Source organism: Mustela erminea, chromosome 18 (genome assembly GCF_009829155.1).
Source record: "Mustela erminea isolate mMusErm1 chromosome 18, mMusErm1.Pri, whole genome shotgun sequence".
Lineage (NCBI taxonomy): Eukaryota > Metazoa > Chordata > Mammalia > Carnivora > Mustelidae > Mustela > Mustela erminea.
Genome location: NC_045631.1, coordinates 60,343,733 through 60,358,696, shown reverse-complemented (window position 1 = coordinate 60,358,696; position 14,964 = coordinate 60,343,733). Strand labels below are relative to the sequence as shown.

The 14,964-nt window shown below is 68.7% G+C and overlaps 1 protein-coding gene across 3 annotated transcripts in view; it reads left to right on the top strand.

The window, feature by feature from the left end:
* Positions 1-14,964, top strand: part of AATK (apoptosis associated tyrosine kinase) — a 31,297-nt gene that overhangs the window by 13,632 nt on the left and 2,701 nt on the right. The window contains exons 2-11 of one of the 3 annotated variants that reach the window (XM_032321742.1): positions 1,635-1,768; positions 4,655-4,802; positions 7,000-7,079; positions 7,515-7,633; positions 7,749-7,914; positions 8,748-8,881; positions 10,144-10,228; positions 10,307-10,428; positions 11,707-11,856; positions 12,292-14,941. In XM_032321742.1, the coding sequence (XP_032177633.1) occupies positions 1,635-1,768; positions 4,655-4,802; positions 7,000-7,079; positions 7,515-7,633; positions 7,749-7,914; positions 8,748-8,881; positions 10,144-10,228; positions 10,307-10,428; positions 11,707-11,856; positions 12,292-14,941 (3,788 nt within the window). Of the gene's footprint in view, positions 1-1,634; positions 1,769-4,543; positions 4,803-6,999; positions 7,080-7,514; positions 7,634-7,748; positions 7,915-8,747; positions 8,882-10,143; positions 10,229-10,306; positions 10,429-11,706; positions 11,857-12,291; positions 14,942-14,964 lie in introns of those variants that run through there. The other 2 variants (XM_032321743.1, XM_032321744.1) reach the window with 2 other exon arrangements.

Here is a 14,964-nt window from a genome sequence, read left to right as displayed (position 1 = left end):
CGGGCAGGGGCAGAGCCGTGGATGGCGGCCGGCGGGCCCTGTCCGCGTTGCTTCTTCGGTAGGTACGCGTGACCGACGGGACAGGGTCCGCGGCCGCAAATCGCCTGACGTGAGTGTACCTGGGAGGCAGGGCCTGGGCCGGAGGACGGCTGAGGCCACTGGGTGACTCCGGTCTGCAGAGTGGGACGCGGTTTGCAGGGGTGGGGGGGCGTTGGGAGGCGCTGGGGTGCACTTAGCTTCTGTCATTACTTGTCACGAGTGTTTGAGCCCACGGACATGGTGGTTGAAGGACTTGTGATTCCACACGACGCACAGGGGACTGGTCCCTCCCGTGGGGACTCGCCTGATTACAGCAGTGGCCATGCTAACAACGCAGGAGAGCTCTTCCTGCCGGCGCTGTGACCCGTCCAGCCCGCAAGGCTCTGGGGGCGGCAGGAGTGGACTCCAGCTGCTGCTTCCAGGAAGCCCCCATGGGGTTTTCCTCCAGAACCCCCAGCCAGGCCCCTGCCTCCTACAGCTGTCCCCCGGGCTTCAGTGGCCCTCAGAGGATCTGGGCCCAGGGTGCCTGAGGCTGAGGCTGGAGGCCAAGGACAGGGGCTGAGGGCCGAGGCTGCGGCTGAGCCTCCTGAGGTGGGCCGGCCCGGCCCCGCAGTCTGCAGCCCCAAGGGCTGGGTGCTGCTGGACCGTGGTGCCCGCCGTCTTCCTCAAGGACCCGGTGGGGCAGAAGACGGCCCCAGGCTCCAGGGCCCGCCAGGAGAGGGAGGTGCGAGAGGCCCTGGGGACAGGTGGAGGGCGGGGGAGGGGAGGGGAGGGCGCGGCAGAGCCGGTGGAGCCCGCATCTGGGGAGGGTCCGCCGTGCGGGGGCTTTTGTGAACCTGGTGTTGCAGGGGGCGGGAGGCGGGGGTCCCTGCTGTTCCCAGGACAGAAAGTACCGGGGGGCCCTTGATGGTCACTTCAGCAAGAGGGTAACTTGGACACGTCAGGCTGCATGCAGGAACTCTGTGCCCAGCCAGTGTGGTGCCGCCTTCTTGGGGAGACAATTCTCCCACGTCAGGGCGCTGACCCCCAGCCGCACAGAGCCTGGCACGTGGCCAGCCCCAACGCCCCCCACCCCCATCAGCGGGGCCGGGTCCCTCCTCCTGGCCCCTTGAGGTTCTGGCAGGGGTTACCACGCTCAGAGCTTTGGCAAGGTGACCATCGATGGGGAGGCGGGGTGACCAGAGTCTGGAAGAGACACGGAGGGCCATTTCCCATAGCCCCGAGACCCTGACCTCTTGGACGGTTGCCCATGAGCCCCCTGAATTGGACCCCGGGGAGGTTCCGGCTGCTTTGCCCCCCGCATCCTTTGGGTGAGGTCAGAGCGGCACCCAGTGGCCGTTCGGGGAACTGCAGGCTAGGGCCGGGGTGGCGGCTCCTGTGTCCACCTGCCTGCCTGGGGCCTGGCCACCCGGCCCGTGGGTGACAGGACTGGTGGGTCTCAGCAAGGGGTCAGGGTGCTGAGGCTCAGGCCTCTGTGAGTCGGGGTGGGCCGGGGAGTCAGGGGTTCGGCTGGCCCCCGGGTGCAGCTGCTGGGACTGGGCGAGCATGGGGGCAGGGCCACGGAGGCTGCCCGGTAACCCCCTCTCCCTCGGCAGACGGCGCCCCCCTCAGCGAGCTCTCCTGGTCGTCCTCCCTGGCTGTGGTGGCCGTGTCCTTCTCCGGGCTCTTCACTGTCATCGTCCTCATGCTGGCCTGTCTGTGTTGTAAGAAGGGTGGCATCGGGTTCAAGGTGAGGGCTGGGGGATCCGCGGGGGATGGGGACGGGGTCCCAAGAGTCGGGCCCTCTTGTGCCCACTCAGTGCTGAGCTTCCTCCCTCCTGGGGTCACTGCAGACCATACAGACCTGGGACCCCACAGCCTGACCCCCGGGGGTGGCAGCGAACAGGAGGGGCCTGGAGGCTTTCGGGGACTCCAGCCCACTCCCTCCCCCACTTTGGGTCCCTTCTGTGTGGGCGTGGCCTCTAGTCCTGTGCCCAGGTTGGGCAGTCCCGGCCATGAGGATGGGTCTTCTTGCCCGAGGCCCGCTGGGCTCCTGAGCCGGCGTGGGAGGGGCCCCCTTCCTCTACTTGGTGGTGGGGGAGGTGCCCCGATCACCCGAACCAGCAGCCACCCAGGCGCGCTGCCCCCGCACCAAGGCCACCTTGCCAGCTGGAGTCACCTTCCTTTGGGCGTCTTTTGCCCCACGGGGAGGGAGCCATGTGCTGGTGCTACACAGCGGGGGGACCGTGCCCTGTTGCTGTTTGTGGGGCTTCGGCTAAAGGCACGGCCCTGTCTTCACTGAGGCTGGCCCCCAGGTTCTGTGTCCAAGGCGCCTGGGCTGGATCCTAGGGCTAAGGTCCCCTCCTGAGGATGGTGGCTGAGGGGCATCCCTGGGGGCCCGCAGCTCTGAGACGGGAGGACCAGGCGGAGAAGCTAGTGGCCGAGAGCCCCCGGTGGAGCCCCCCCCCCCCCAACCAGCCCACATGGGCTGAGTTCTTGCTGACTTAGCGAACAGCGTGCTGGCCTGTGGCCATGCGGTCATTCCGCGCCCGTCCCCTCCTGCCCTCCCCTCCCGGGCTGGAGGGCAGATTCCTCAGCCTGCTGGGTTTAGGAGGGGCGGGGCTGTCCTGTGGCCCCCATCAACGTCGCACGCCCCAGCCGTGTCCCTCCCAGGTTAGAGAAACAGCGCCCCTGCTCTGGCATGCCGCGTCACGGAGGGGCCTGCAGAGGACGCCCCCCTGCCCAGCGAGGATGGGGACCTCGCCTTTGACAGAGGTCACCTGCCCAGATCCCTCAGGGTCTCTAGGCCAGGCTGTGGCCGTGGGAGCTGCAGGGTCCGTGCTCCCGCCCACGTTCTCCGCTCCCGCGGGGGGCTGACCCGTACGCACACCGTGGCGTGTCCCCCAGGGTTCTGGGGCCCAGACCGCGAGGGAGGTCATGGGGGGCAGGCGTGGGGGACCTCGTATAGGTCAGCCCCTCCTCAGGGCGCTTCGAGAACAAGGCCCCAAACAAAGGCCAGGCCCCGGCCCCTCCCTGCCTTGCCCTCCTCACCTCCTGGAGAACACGGTGCCCAGAACATTCCAGCCCTAGCCTGCCTGGGTGGGCGGCCCTGCCTGCACCCGGGGCTGCTGCCTCGTCGCTGGGGGCCCAGGGCTAGGCACGCCTGTGGAGCTCGCTGGGCGAAGGGGCCGGGCCGCCATGCTCACATTGTCCTACTTGATCGCCCGCTGCGCTGGCACGATCCGGCGGGCTGCCGGGCGGCACCGTCAGGTACGGGCCGGGTCCGACGGGCGCGGATGGAGCTGCAGCTGCTGCGGGCCCCCGGGGCCTCAGGGCAGGGGCTCACGGGCCCCCGGGAGGGGAGGCGTTGCGGTCCCCTTCCCCCAAGGTTCTGTCCTCTCTGGGTAGGGACCAGGACTGGCCCACAGGGACGCCGGCAGAGGGCTTCCGGAAGGAAGGAGAGTCCCCCGGGGCACGCAGGGCCAAGGGACGCACCTAGGCCCCCATGGCTCCCGGTCTATCCCCCTGTCCACAAGGTGGGGGAGGGCTCTGGGCTCAGATGCCCCTTTGGGCAGCGCCTTGTGGGCGCCAGGAATGGGGGCTGCCCTTGATTCAGTAGCAGGGGATTTATTTTTTTTTTTAAGATCTTATTTATTTTTTTGACATAGAGAGAGAGATCACCAGTAGGCAGAGAGGCAGGCAGGGGTCGGGGGGAAGCAGGCTCCCCGCTGAGCAGAGAGCCCGATGCGGGGCTCGATCCCAGGACCCTTGAGACGGTGACCTGAGCCGAAGGCAGAAGCTCAATCCACTGAGCCTGCAGGCGGCCCAACAGGAGAGGATTTCTGAGACTTGGGCTCTTCTCTGGAGAGTGCCCTGGACCTGGGGGCAGGGGTCCTCCCCACAGACAGGTGCAGCAGCCGCATTTTGAAACACTCCAGTCACGTGGGGCCCAGCCCCAGGCTGCAGGACCAGGCTCTTAGGGAGCCCCGGGAAGCAAAAGCAGACGGCCTGGCCTAGGGTGGAGATGGGGGGTGGGCTCCTTGTTCTGGGCATTCAGGAATTCTCTTTGTCTGGAAGGGGCAGGCTGGGGGTGGGTGATGGAGCCCCAGTCCCCGCTCCCCAGGCCTGTCCCTGAGGTTGGGATCTCTGGCTGCTGGGGGGGAGGGGTGGCAAAGAGGAGTCGGGGGCAGACAGGAGGGACCTCTTGGTCTCCTGGCTCTGGCCCCACCCCTGTCAGTGTGGGGCCAGCCTTGCCCACTGGTGGGGGCCGACTGGGCTGGGCGATGGGCTGCTGCCCTGGGGCCCGAGGACCCCTCCCCATGCTTTGGGGAGGAAGATCGGCCTCGTCTACAACCAACACAAGACAAACACCAGCTCTCTGTCCGCCAGGCAGCCGGTGTCTCTTGGGGGGAAGGGGGCTAGGAGCAGGGCGTGTTCTCTGCCCTGAGCAGTGAGAAGATGGGTAGGAGGGGTGGCTAGCGGGTGCCCCAACTCCAGGTCAGGTCCCAGCCCTCACTGTCCCCAGCCCCAGAAGAGGTGAGAGCTCGGTCCTTTCTGAGTCTGGTCTGCACCCCTTGGCCCTGCCCCGTCCCGGGAGCCCCGAATCGCTGCCAGCCGGGCACCCCTACCACCGCAGGAGTTGGAGAATGCCGAGGGAGAAGAGTACGCCGCGGGCTCCTCGGCACCGGGCTCCCCTGCGACGGGGGCGCAGGACGGGCCAGACGTGTACGTCCTGCCGCTCACCGAGGTCTCCCTGCCCATGGCCAAGCAGCCGGGGCGCTCAGGTGAGTGATCCCCCGGGAGAGGCCCCTGGTGTGCACAGGGGATGAGCTGGGTTCCAGCCTGGCCTCTGGACTCAGCAGCCAGTGCTCCCGGGGAGGGGGCGGCCAGGCTTCAAAGCAAGCAGGTGGATGGGCTTGTCGGTGTCTCCTTCTGGAAGGGGCTGGGGCACCGTGGACAGGCTCAGGTGAGCCTTCCGCCCACCACCTCACCCACCTGGGGGCTGCTGTGCCGGGGGCAGCTCTGGGCACCAGGGACAACGGACCAGTTGCCTTCGTGCTGGGCTGGGTTACCCCCATGCTGGGAGGAGGGGCTCCTCCGCTGTCCCTGGATGCTTGACCCCAGACAACCCCTGGAGCACTGGCCAGGCATGCAGGGACATGGGCTCCATTGTGCCTAGTGGGCGGGACCCACCTACTCAGGGAGGGGGGCTCTCTGGGGCCCCTCTATGGGCGGGGCCCTGAATGGGCCTCTGACTCCAGCGGGGCCGGGGCTGGAGCCCGGAGGGACCTGTTCCCACGGCTTCCTTACCACGTCTCCCATTTGTTCCCCATCCTGCCCCCCAAGCCCTGGCCGCCCTGCCCCAGGGTGACCCCCGAGGACAGATGTGGGTGCAAGCTGGAGGGGTTCCAGGTTCGTGTCGGAGCCGGCCTGGGAACGCCTCGCTGAGTCTGGGGCCTGTGGGGTGGGGCTCCCATGATGTCTAATCTCAGGGCCTCTCCCTGGAAGCCCCTCGGCAAGGCCCGGGCCCACCCTTGGCTCCTTCAGGGGTGCTGAGGGAAGGGGGTGAGCCCTGCGGGCGCTTGGGGGACACTGGCCTGTGGTGGTGATGATGGCGCAGGCCCATCCCATCTGCTTGCTTTGAAGCCGTCCCCTGACCTCTGTGTTGTCCACTCGGAAGCCCAGACTTCATGGAGGCACTGGTCTGGGCCCTCAGAGCAGCCCCGGGGCCACCAGGGTGTCACCTCTCACCGTCCAGCCAGCGTCTCCTGGGAGACACGTCGGCGGCTAGGCGGGAGACGGGGCCCGGGGCCCGGGGCTCGAAGGCCGCTGCCGACCGACCCGAAGCCCCTGCGGGAAGCAGGCTGCGGCAGGAGGCTCCCGGCTTTCCTGGACGGCACGGGGGGCTCAGAGCCCATGCCGGCCTTGGACGCTGGTCACTAGTGGGGAGCCGGGGGTCATCCCAGGGAACACTGGTCCCCCCCAGCCTCGGCCTGTTGCCCATAGGCAGTGCCTGGGCCCGCGGCTTCTCATACCCCTCAGGGCACTGTCCCCGAGGGTGGGGATCTGGGACTGGGAGACAACAGCAACGTAGCTCATGTCACCCTGTTTCTGGGGAGGGGAGAGATTTCAGGTGATAGGGGGCAGCCCACGTGGAGGTCAGGGTTAAAGACCTGAGCAACAAGGACCACCCCTCGAGACTGTGGCGGGGGAAGGTGCCGCCAGCAGGTGGGGACCCAGGGCGAGGAACCCCGAGGCTCAGGGCCCAGCGGCCGCCCCCTAGATCCTGCTCAGCGTGAAGGTCAGCATTCCCTGGGAGCAGACCCCATCTCCAGGGCGCTCCTGGCATTCTAGGCCCCGCCCTGTCCCCCTGAGCCCTCAGGGCGGTTGGCGTGGGAGCAGAATTCAGGGAATCCCTGGGGCATGGGGGGCATGAGTGGGCTCGGCAGCCCTGGCCCTTCCTCCGGGGCCCTCACTGACCCTTCTTCCCTGCTGACCTCACCCAGCCCGGGCGGCAGGAGAATGGGCCCAGTGTGCTCTGTGCGGGGCTGTGCCAAGCAGCGTCCGACAAAGGGGCCTTTGGTGCTCCTGGTGCTGGAATGCCAGCCTGCGGCAGGGGTGAGGGGACGGGCTGCTCTGGTGCCCTCCCCTCCATGGGCTTGGCCTCAGCCATACTGCCCGCCTGGCCTTGCCTGTGCACGGCTCCTGGCTCTAGGCCCCGCCGTCTTCACCCCGGCGTGTCCCTGTACTTTGGGGACCAGCCTTCCCTGACCCTCCCAGAAAGATGCCCACATGTGGCTTGCGGGTCCATGGCTCCCTGGGGCAGCAGGCACCCTGCTCCTGACGGCAGTCCGCAGCCGTGACCCCGCTCTGGAGGGTGCAGGGCAGCTCCCCAGCACAGGCTGAGTGGACTGCTGGGAAGGGCAGCTGGGGGCAGCGACAGCCTGAGCTGGGGTTCCTGAGCGCCCCATCCCGTTACAGTACAGCTGCTCAAGTCCACAGACCTGGGCCGGCACAGTCTCTTGTACCTGGAGGAGGTGGGCCACGGCTGGTTCGGGAAGGTGAGCTGCTGGCCCCGGGCAGGGGTCGGGGGAGGTCGTTGGCAGTCAGAGGGGCAGGGTGGAGACCTGCTTCTCTTGGGAGCTGCCCCAGCCCTGGGGTCCCCTTTCCTGCTGGTCCCCTTCCTGGGGCGTCCCTTCTGTGCAGGTCCTGGTATCAGGTGCTGGGAGGCGCCCCTGAGAACGCCAGGTTGGGGGGCCGTGTCGTGGTCCTGGCTTCTCCCTCATGCCCCGCCGGGGACCCCCTCTTCCTCGCGGCAGACCTGCAGAGACCGTTGGGAGGAGCTGGGGTGACCACATTCGGCTGAGAGGGTCCCCGGCAGGGGCCCAGGACCCTCCTGCAGACAAGTTCGGGGGGTGGGGAGCAGGGACCGGAGGCTCTGCCTGGGGGGGCCGTGGCTCTGCCTGGGGGGGCCGTGGTGACGCGCAGCCCCGCAGGTGTTCCTGGGGGAGGTGAACGCGGGCGTCGGCAGCGCCCCGGTGGTGGTGAAGGAGCTGAAGACGAGTGCCAGCGTCCAGGAGCAGGTGCAGTTCCTGGAGGAGGCCCAGCCCTACAGGTGGGGCCCCGGGCCGGGCTCCCGCGGGGAGGGGGCGGGAGGGGGCTGCGGGGCACGGGGCCCTGGGGACAAAGGCAAGCTCTGTGCTGTCCCTGCTCCTCCCCCACCCCTGCAGAGCCAGCCCCCCTCCCCGCCCGCCCGCCCCCTCCTGCCCTGAGTTCGAGTCAGGGGGGCAGCCTGTTGGCTCCCGCAGGGCCCTGCAGCACAGTAACCTGCTCCAGTGCCTGGCACAGTGCGCGGAGGTGACGCCCTACCTGCTGGTGATGGAGTTCTGCCCCATGGTGAGTGGCCGCGCCCCGCTCTGCCAGCGCCCCTCCGTCCGTCCTTCCGTGTGGGGTGGGCAGGAGGGGCTCACCCTCCCACAGGGGCAGATTGGCTGAGCGGGGGGCGGGGGCCCTGGGCGCCATCCTCCCAGAGGCAGCCCGCGGGGAGCGGGCGATCCCACATCATGGGGGCAGGTGGCCGCTGCGTCTGGGACCCCACTGCACTCTGGGGCCGCCCGGCCACCTGTCTGGCGGAGTCAAGACGCTCTCCTGTGAGCCGCCTGCCACCACGTCCTTGGTCTCCCGCTGCTGGGATGTCCCCTGCGAGATGCCCCTGGGGTCCCCTCCCCCACCCTTCCCGGCTCCAGACCTGCTTGGAGCTGCCCTTGGCCGACTGGCACCCTGAGGCCTGCAGGGCCGCACCGCCCAGTGTCTGGACTCCGGCTAGAAGCTGTGACCTCCTGGGGCTTTCCCAACATGGCCAGGCCCCTCCTGGAGCCAGGCACTGGGCGGTGTCCCGCCGGTCCGGGACTCTCCAGCTGTCCCTCTAGTCACCTGCCCCATGCTCCCTCCTGGCTGGGCGTCACAGGGCCTGTCTGATGCTTGTGAGCAGTGAGGGGGCAGGCCTGTGGGCCCGGTGGTCTGCACCCAGGACGGGGTCTGTGGGGACCACAGAGAAAGCGTCCACTGTCCGTGGGGTTTTCCCACGGAGGGCTGGCTGCTGCGGGGCAGTCTCGGTGGTGGCTCCCTGGGCTGTTCTGGAGTCCTCTGTGGGGAGGGAGGGCCTGGGTGGCAGGCTCGCAGGGTCCCTGCTCCCCACGGGCGGCTGACGCTGTTGCTCCTCTTGGCAGGGAGACCTCAAGGGCTATCTGCGTAGCTGCCGGGTGGCGGAGTCCCTGGCGCCTGACCCCCTCACCCTGCAGCGCATGGCCTGCGAGCTGGCCTCCGGGGTCCTGCACCTGCATCGCCACAACTACGTGCACAGGTGAGGCGGGGCGGGGCTGCTGGCTCTCTGCCGCTGTGGCCCCTGCGCAGAGGGGTGCCAGCTTCCCGCCTGGAGCCTTATGTGAGGGCTTGGCTGGGTTCCTCTTCATCTGGCCTTTTGGGACCTGCTGCAGAGGCGTCTTCTGGAATAAAAGACAGACGGGGGTGTTGGGTGCGGTGGACACCTGCTTCTGCAGGACGTCGGGCTGGCCTGGGCAAGCTCACAGCAGGGCCCAGGGCTCATTCTCTGTTCCCGGGGCGGCCAGAGCCACCTGGCGGCCCCACGCTGGGCCCTGCTTGCCTCTGTGTCCCTGTGTCCCGGAGGCCCCTGGGGGGAGGGTTGGTTCTGTCCTGCTTCCGCCTTGGCCCTGGAGTCGGAAGGAGGGAGCAGGGAGCCCCGCGTAGGGGGACATGCCTGACGAAGCGGCGATGGAGCAGGGGCCCCGCCAGCCCCGGGCGCCGCACGGGCCGTCCTCCCCAACAATATCCTGGTGCTGAGTGATGACACGTGTGACTCCAGCATCAGAGATTTTGTTGAAGATGGCAGCTGCCAGCCTCCCGACCTGCCCGCTGGGCCCGCCCTGCCCCGAGCGCAGGCCCACCTGCAGCCCCTGGTGGGTGCGTGCTGACCCACGTTTGCCGGAGCGCCCTGGGCCCCCAGACACCCCTGCAGCCCGCAGCCCGAGGCCAGCCACTGGCCGGCCATGGTGCGGTCACTCCCCGCCCTACCCTGCCCTGGGCCGGGAGGGGGCCCCCCGCCCTGTGTGAGCCGGGCAGGGTCAGGATCCCCCGGGAGACTTGGGATCTCAGGATCCCCACGGGGGAGGGGGAGGGGGTCCTGGGCAGGAAGAAAGATAAGGCAGTAATAAGGCAGTATCCCTGACTGGCTCGGTCCCGAGGGTGGCTCAGTGGGCCGGCGAGAAAGAAGCCGGGGGCGAGAGCTGGGGTCAGCAGGGGGTCCAGCAGCGGCCGGGCGGGGCCTTCACTGAGGGCCCCCAGGCATGCCCCAGCCTTTTCTGGGCCTTGTTTTCCTTGTCCACCTTGTAACATTTGAGGCCCCGTCCATGCGGGCCCTCCAGTGCGCCTGGTGCCCCGCGAGGGCCGCAGGCTTGGGGCCACGGGCACAGGGGCTGCTGCTCAGATGCCCTCTCCCCCCCACTCCCACTCGCGACAATGTCCTCGGGGACAAGCGGTCCGGCCCCTCCGTGCCCCGGATGTCCCCGGCCTGGCCCTGCCACTGACCCCCACCCTCCCGCCCTCCAGCGACCTGGCCCTGAGGAACTGCCTGCTGGCGGCCGACCTGACCGTGAAAATCGGCGACTACGGCTTGTCCCACGGCAAATACAGGGTAAGAGGGCGGGGCCATGCTGGGGGTCAGGGCCAGCCGCCCGGCTCCTCGTGGCAGCCCTGTCCCCTGTGCCCACAGGAGGACTACTTCGTGACCGCTGACCAGCTGTGGGTGCCGCTGCGCTGGATCGCACCCGAGCTGGTGGACGAGGTGCACTGCAACCTGCTGGTGGTGGACCAGACCAAGGCCAGCAACGTGTGGTGAGCGGGGGTGGGGGTGCGGCGGCGAGGGGCGGGCCTGGGCGGCGGGGGGCGGGCCCGGGCGACGAGGGGCGGGGCCCGGGCGGGGCCGCAAGGAGACGCCCACAGGCCTTGCCAGGCCCCGTGCTGGTGCTTGTCCGACGAGGACCCAGGGCTCTCAGGCCCGCCAGGCAGCAGGCGACCGAGTCCCACCGGCCTTACACGTGCAACGACATGCTTCTCCATACAGTCTCCTCGCTCTGCGGGAGGTGGTCGCTTCTGACCCCAGGGCAGGTCATGGGGCTGCGGGGGCCACCTGCAGCTGTGCAGTGCCAGTGGCCCCTGGTCTTGCCCTCCCCCCGGGATCCCCTGACATCCAAAGTCGCCAGAGCCCAAGCACACGCTCAGGTTGGAAAGCCTGTTGGGAGTGGCGGGAGCGCTCCCGTGACTGGTCTGGAGGGGGTCCCCATCCTGGGAACCAAGCAGCACACGGAGGAGCCATTCAGACCCAGTACTTGGCCGCTGGAGGCTCTGCCATGGTGGTCTCTGTCCCTGACCAGGGTCTTCTCCCCACCCCTCTGCCCCCCAAGCCTGTCTGGTCTCCTCCTTCTGCTCCAGGGAGCTCTCAGAGCCTGGATCCCCGGAACCCCTCCTTCCTGAGCAGGCCCGAGGCCTCTACCCACAGTCCCCTGCCACCCCGTCCCCTCGCTTTGCCCACCGGCCCACTCTGCTGCATGCTGACGGGGGTCCTCAGGACGGCTCTGGGCCAGGCCATCTGACCCCTCTGTTGCCCTATTGGCTCTGTTCCTCATGCTCCCTGGCTCCCGGGACAGCCTGGGGTGCCAGGGAGCTGGGTGACACACGCCGGAAGGAACCTAATGTCCTTCTGGTCCTGCATGCTCCAGCAGCCCTGCCTATTCCCTCACCACCACCACCACCCCCCGCCCCAGCCTCAAGGCCTTGGCTCCGCCGGTCCCCTAGGACTGGGAGCTTCTCCCCACGGTAGCTCGTACCCTGGCTGTGGTGTCTGGCCTTCACCGTGGCTGGGGAATGAGTACATGCACCGATGAAGGGACTGGGGTCTGTGGAAAGGCCTGGTAGCTTTTATTTCCCTAAATGACCTGGGCACAGATTTGGGCCCGGCTGGGTGGCGTGTCCTGACAGTCTACTGAAGGAAGGTGCTGTCCTTTGGGAGGGGTGTCCCAGGGTGCTGGTGTGATTACAGGAGCGGCCCTGTGGTGGCTGTGCCTCTGAGATCCGTGCAGCCACGCCAGCCCCTGATGGCCACCCCCTCCGCAGGTCCCTGGGCGTGAGCATCTGGGAGCTCTTCGAGCTGGGCGCGCAGCCCTACCCCCACCACTCCGACCGGCAGGTGCTGGCCTACGCCGTCCGGGAGCAGCAGCTGAAACTCCCCAAGCCCCAGCTGCAGCTCACCCTGTCTGACCGCTGGTGAGGGCCTGTGAGGCCAGGCGGGGTGTAGTGTCCCCGGCAGGAAGGGCAAGACTGAGGGGGTGCTCCGAGTCAGACTGCCTGGCTTCTCAGCCAACGCTGGCTCCCCTCCCCTGCCCCGCGTCCACAACGGGTGGTCTTTACCCAAAACAGAAACTTGCCTGCCGCCTGGGTGGAGATGGGCTAAGGGAAAGGCTCCTCCGCCCACTGTGGGCTCCCAGACCTCGGAGCCCACCTTGGAAGATCTGGGGTCTCCTGCAATTAAGTTGGAGGTTCCCTTCCCTGTCCTTAAGGGAGTCGGAGTAGAAGGAGAGGCCCCCAGACTTTCCTGCGGAGGGCAGATCTGCTCATCCCTGCGGGGGCTGGGGTTCCTGGCTGGGGGCGGGGGCAGGTCCTGGTGGGCGAGGCCTGAGCCCTGGGCCTCCCTCCTTGCAGGTACGAGGTGATGCAGTTCTGTTGGCTGCAGCCTGAGCAGCGGCCCACGGCCGAGGAGGTGCACCTGCTGCTGTCCTACCTCTGCGCCAAGGGCGCCACAGAGGCGGAGGAAGAGTTTGAGCGGCGCTGGCGCTCGCTGCGGCCGGGCGGGGGCGGCACGGGCCCCGGGCTGGCCGGCCTGGCTCTGGGGGGTGCGGGCGAGCTGGCTGCCGCCTCGTCCTTCCCGCTGCTGGAGCAGTTCGCGGGCGACGGCTTCCATGCGGACGGGGACGACGTGCTGACAGTGACGGAGACGAGCCGCGGCCTCAACTTCGAGTACAAGTGGGAGGCGGGCCCTGGTGCCGAGGCCTTCCCGCCGCCCGGGGGCGCAGCAAGCCCCAGCTGCACCGCGCGCCTGCAGGAGCTCTGTGCCCCCGATGGCGCGCCCCCCGGCGTGGTGCCCGTGCTCAGCGCGCACAGCCCCTCGGTGGGCAGCGAGTACTTCATCCGGCTGGAGGAGCCCACACCCGCCACCGGCCACGATCCTGACTGCGCCGGCTGCACCCCCAGCCCCCACGCCGTGGGCCTGCTCCCCGATGGCGGTGACCAGGACAACGACTCGGAGAGCAGCGCAGCTGCCTCGTTGGCCATGGAGCCGCTGTTGGGCCCCGTGCCGTCCCCCACGGGGTCCTGGGGCCACTGTGACTACTACCTGCACGGGAGCCACGCCCGGGAACCGCCCTGCTCTCTGGGCTCGCCCGCCCCGGGGACCCTCATGCTGGCAGAGCCCAGGGAGGAGGACAGTGACTGGGGCGCAGCTGCCTTCTGTCCACCCTTCGTGGAGGACCCACTGGGCACTTCCCCCTCGGGGAGCTCCAGGGCCCAGCCATCCCCGGGTGGGGAGGTGGTGGGGGAGGCCGAGGCGTGCAGGGCTGCCCAGCACAGACACTGGAGTTCCAACGTGTCTGCCAACAACAACAGTGGCAGCCGAGCGCCAGGTTCATGGGACACGGGGTACGTGGGTGGGTGCATGGGCTGCTGTCCCAGCACAGAGCACACAGGACAGGCCGTCCCTGAGCTGGGCCGTCCTCTGGCCCTGGAGGACACCACGGAGCCTCTCCTTGGGCTACAGGGGGTCTCCTCTGGCCAGGAGCTCAGCCACTGCCTTGGCCTCCGTCATCTGCGTCCTGCTGGGAGCCTGCCGCCTGTCGCCTGCCTGCTGCCATCCTCTGAGACACAGGCGGCCATAAGCGGGGGTGACCACCCCCAGACAGAGCCCAGGCTTGCTGCGGAGGCTGAGGGCTCTGCCAGACCTCAGAGACCCCTACCCTCCCTCCCTGCCCCATCCCCGGAGGGAGCCCTGCTTCCTGCTGAGGAGGCTGGTGCCCTCGCCAGCCTGCCTGCCTTGCCCATGCCCGCTGGCAGCTGGGAGACTGCCCCCGAGGTAGCCCCGAGCCTGAACAGCTGCCCTGGTTCCCCCGAGCTGGAGGTGACAGTCAGCGAGGACGAGGACGTGACAGAGGCCACTTCTGGCATCTTCACAGATGCGTCCAGTGACGGCCCGCCCACAGAGAAGCCGGACGTGATGCCAGCCTTCCGCTCCCTGCAGAAGCAGGTGGGGACCCCCGACTCTGTGGACTCCCTAGATATCCCCTCTTCTGCCAGTGATGGTGGCGGCTGCGAGGTCTTCAGCCCCTCCGTTATTGGCACTCCCGGTGGGCAGCCCCGGGCCCTGGACAGTGGCTACGACACGGAGAACTACGAGTCCCCTGAGTTTGTGCTCAAGGAAGCGCACGAACCGTGCGAGCCCGAGGTCTTTGGGGAGCCGGTCTCCGAGAGTGAGAGCCCCGGGCCCCAGACGTGGCTCTCTACCTCCCTTGGAGGCCTCAGCGGGAAGAACCCCGGCCGTGACTCAGCCTACTTTTCGGACCTCGATACAGAGCCTGAGTCCACCTCGGGCCCCCAGGAGAAGGGAGGAGGTGCCTTGGCCTCGAGGCTAGAGCTGGACCTGGAGAGCCCTGGGCTGCCGTCCGCACAGCCCTCCCCTGAGTCTGGGTTGCCCCAGGGGGCACAGGGCACGGGCCCCACGGGCGTGCCACCGCTGCTACTGCCGCCGCCAGAGGACCCTTCTCCAGAGCCCAGCAGCACCTGCCCAGAGAGCCCCAGACTGGAGCCTCCTTGGCCCCAAGGCCCTGCGGGAGGGCCTGCAGGGCCCAGTCCGGAGCGCTCCAAGGTTTTCCTGCTGACCCCAGTGCCACTGAGCTCAGAGAGCCACCGCCCTGACCTCCAGGAGGCCGCAGTGCTGCTGTCCGGGCCCCCCCAGCAAGAACGGACAGGGGGCCCCAGCACCCCCAGAACCCCGCTCTGCCTGGCTTTGCCGGGACTGCCCGCAGCCCCCGAGGGCCGGTCGGAGGAGGAGGAGGAGGAGGAGGAGGACAGTGACGAGTCCGATGAGGAGCTGCGCTGCTACAGCGTCCAGGAGCCCAGCGAGGACAGCGAGGAGGAGGCGCCGCCGGTGCCCGTGGTGGTGGCCGAGAGCCAGAGCGCGCGCAACCTGCGCGGCCTGCTCAAGATGCCCAGCCTGCTGTCCGAGGCCTTCTGCGAGGACCTGGAGCGCAAGAAGAAAGCCGTGTCCTTCTTCGACGACGTCACCGTCTACCTCTTCGACCAGGTGGGTGGCCGCGCTGGGCTCCG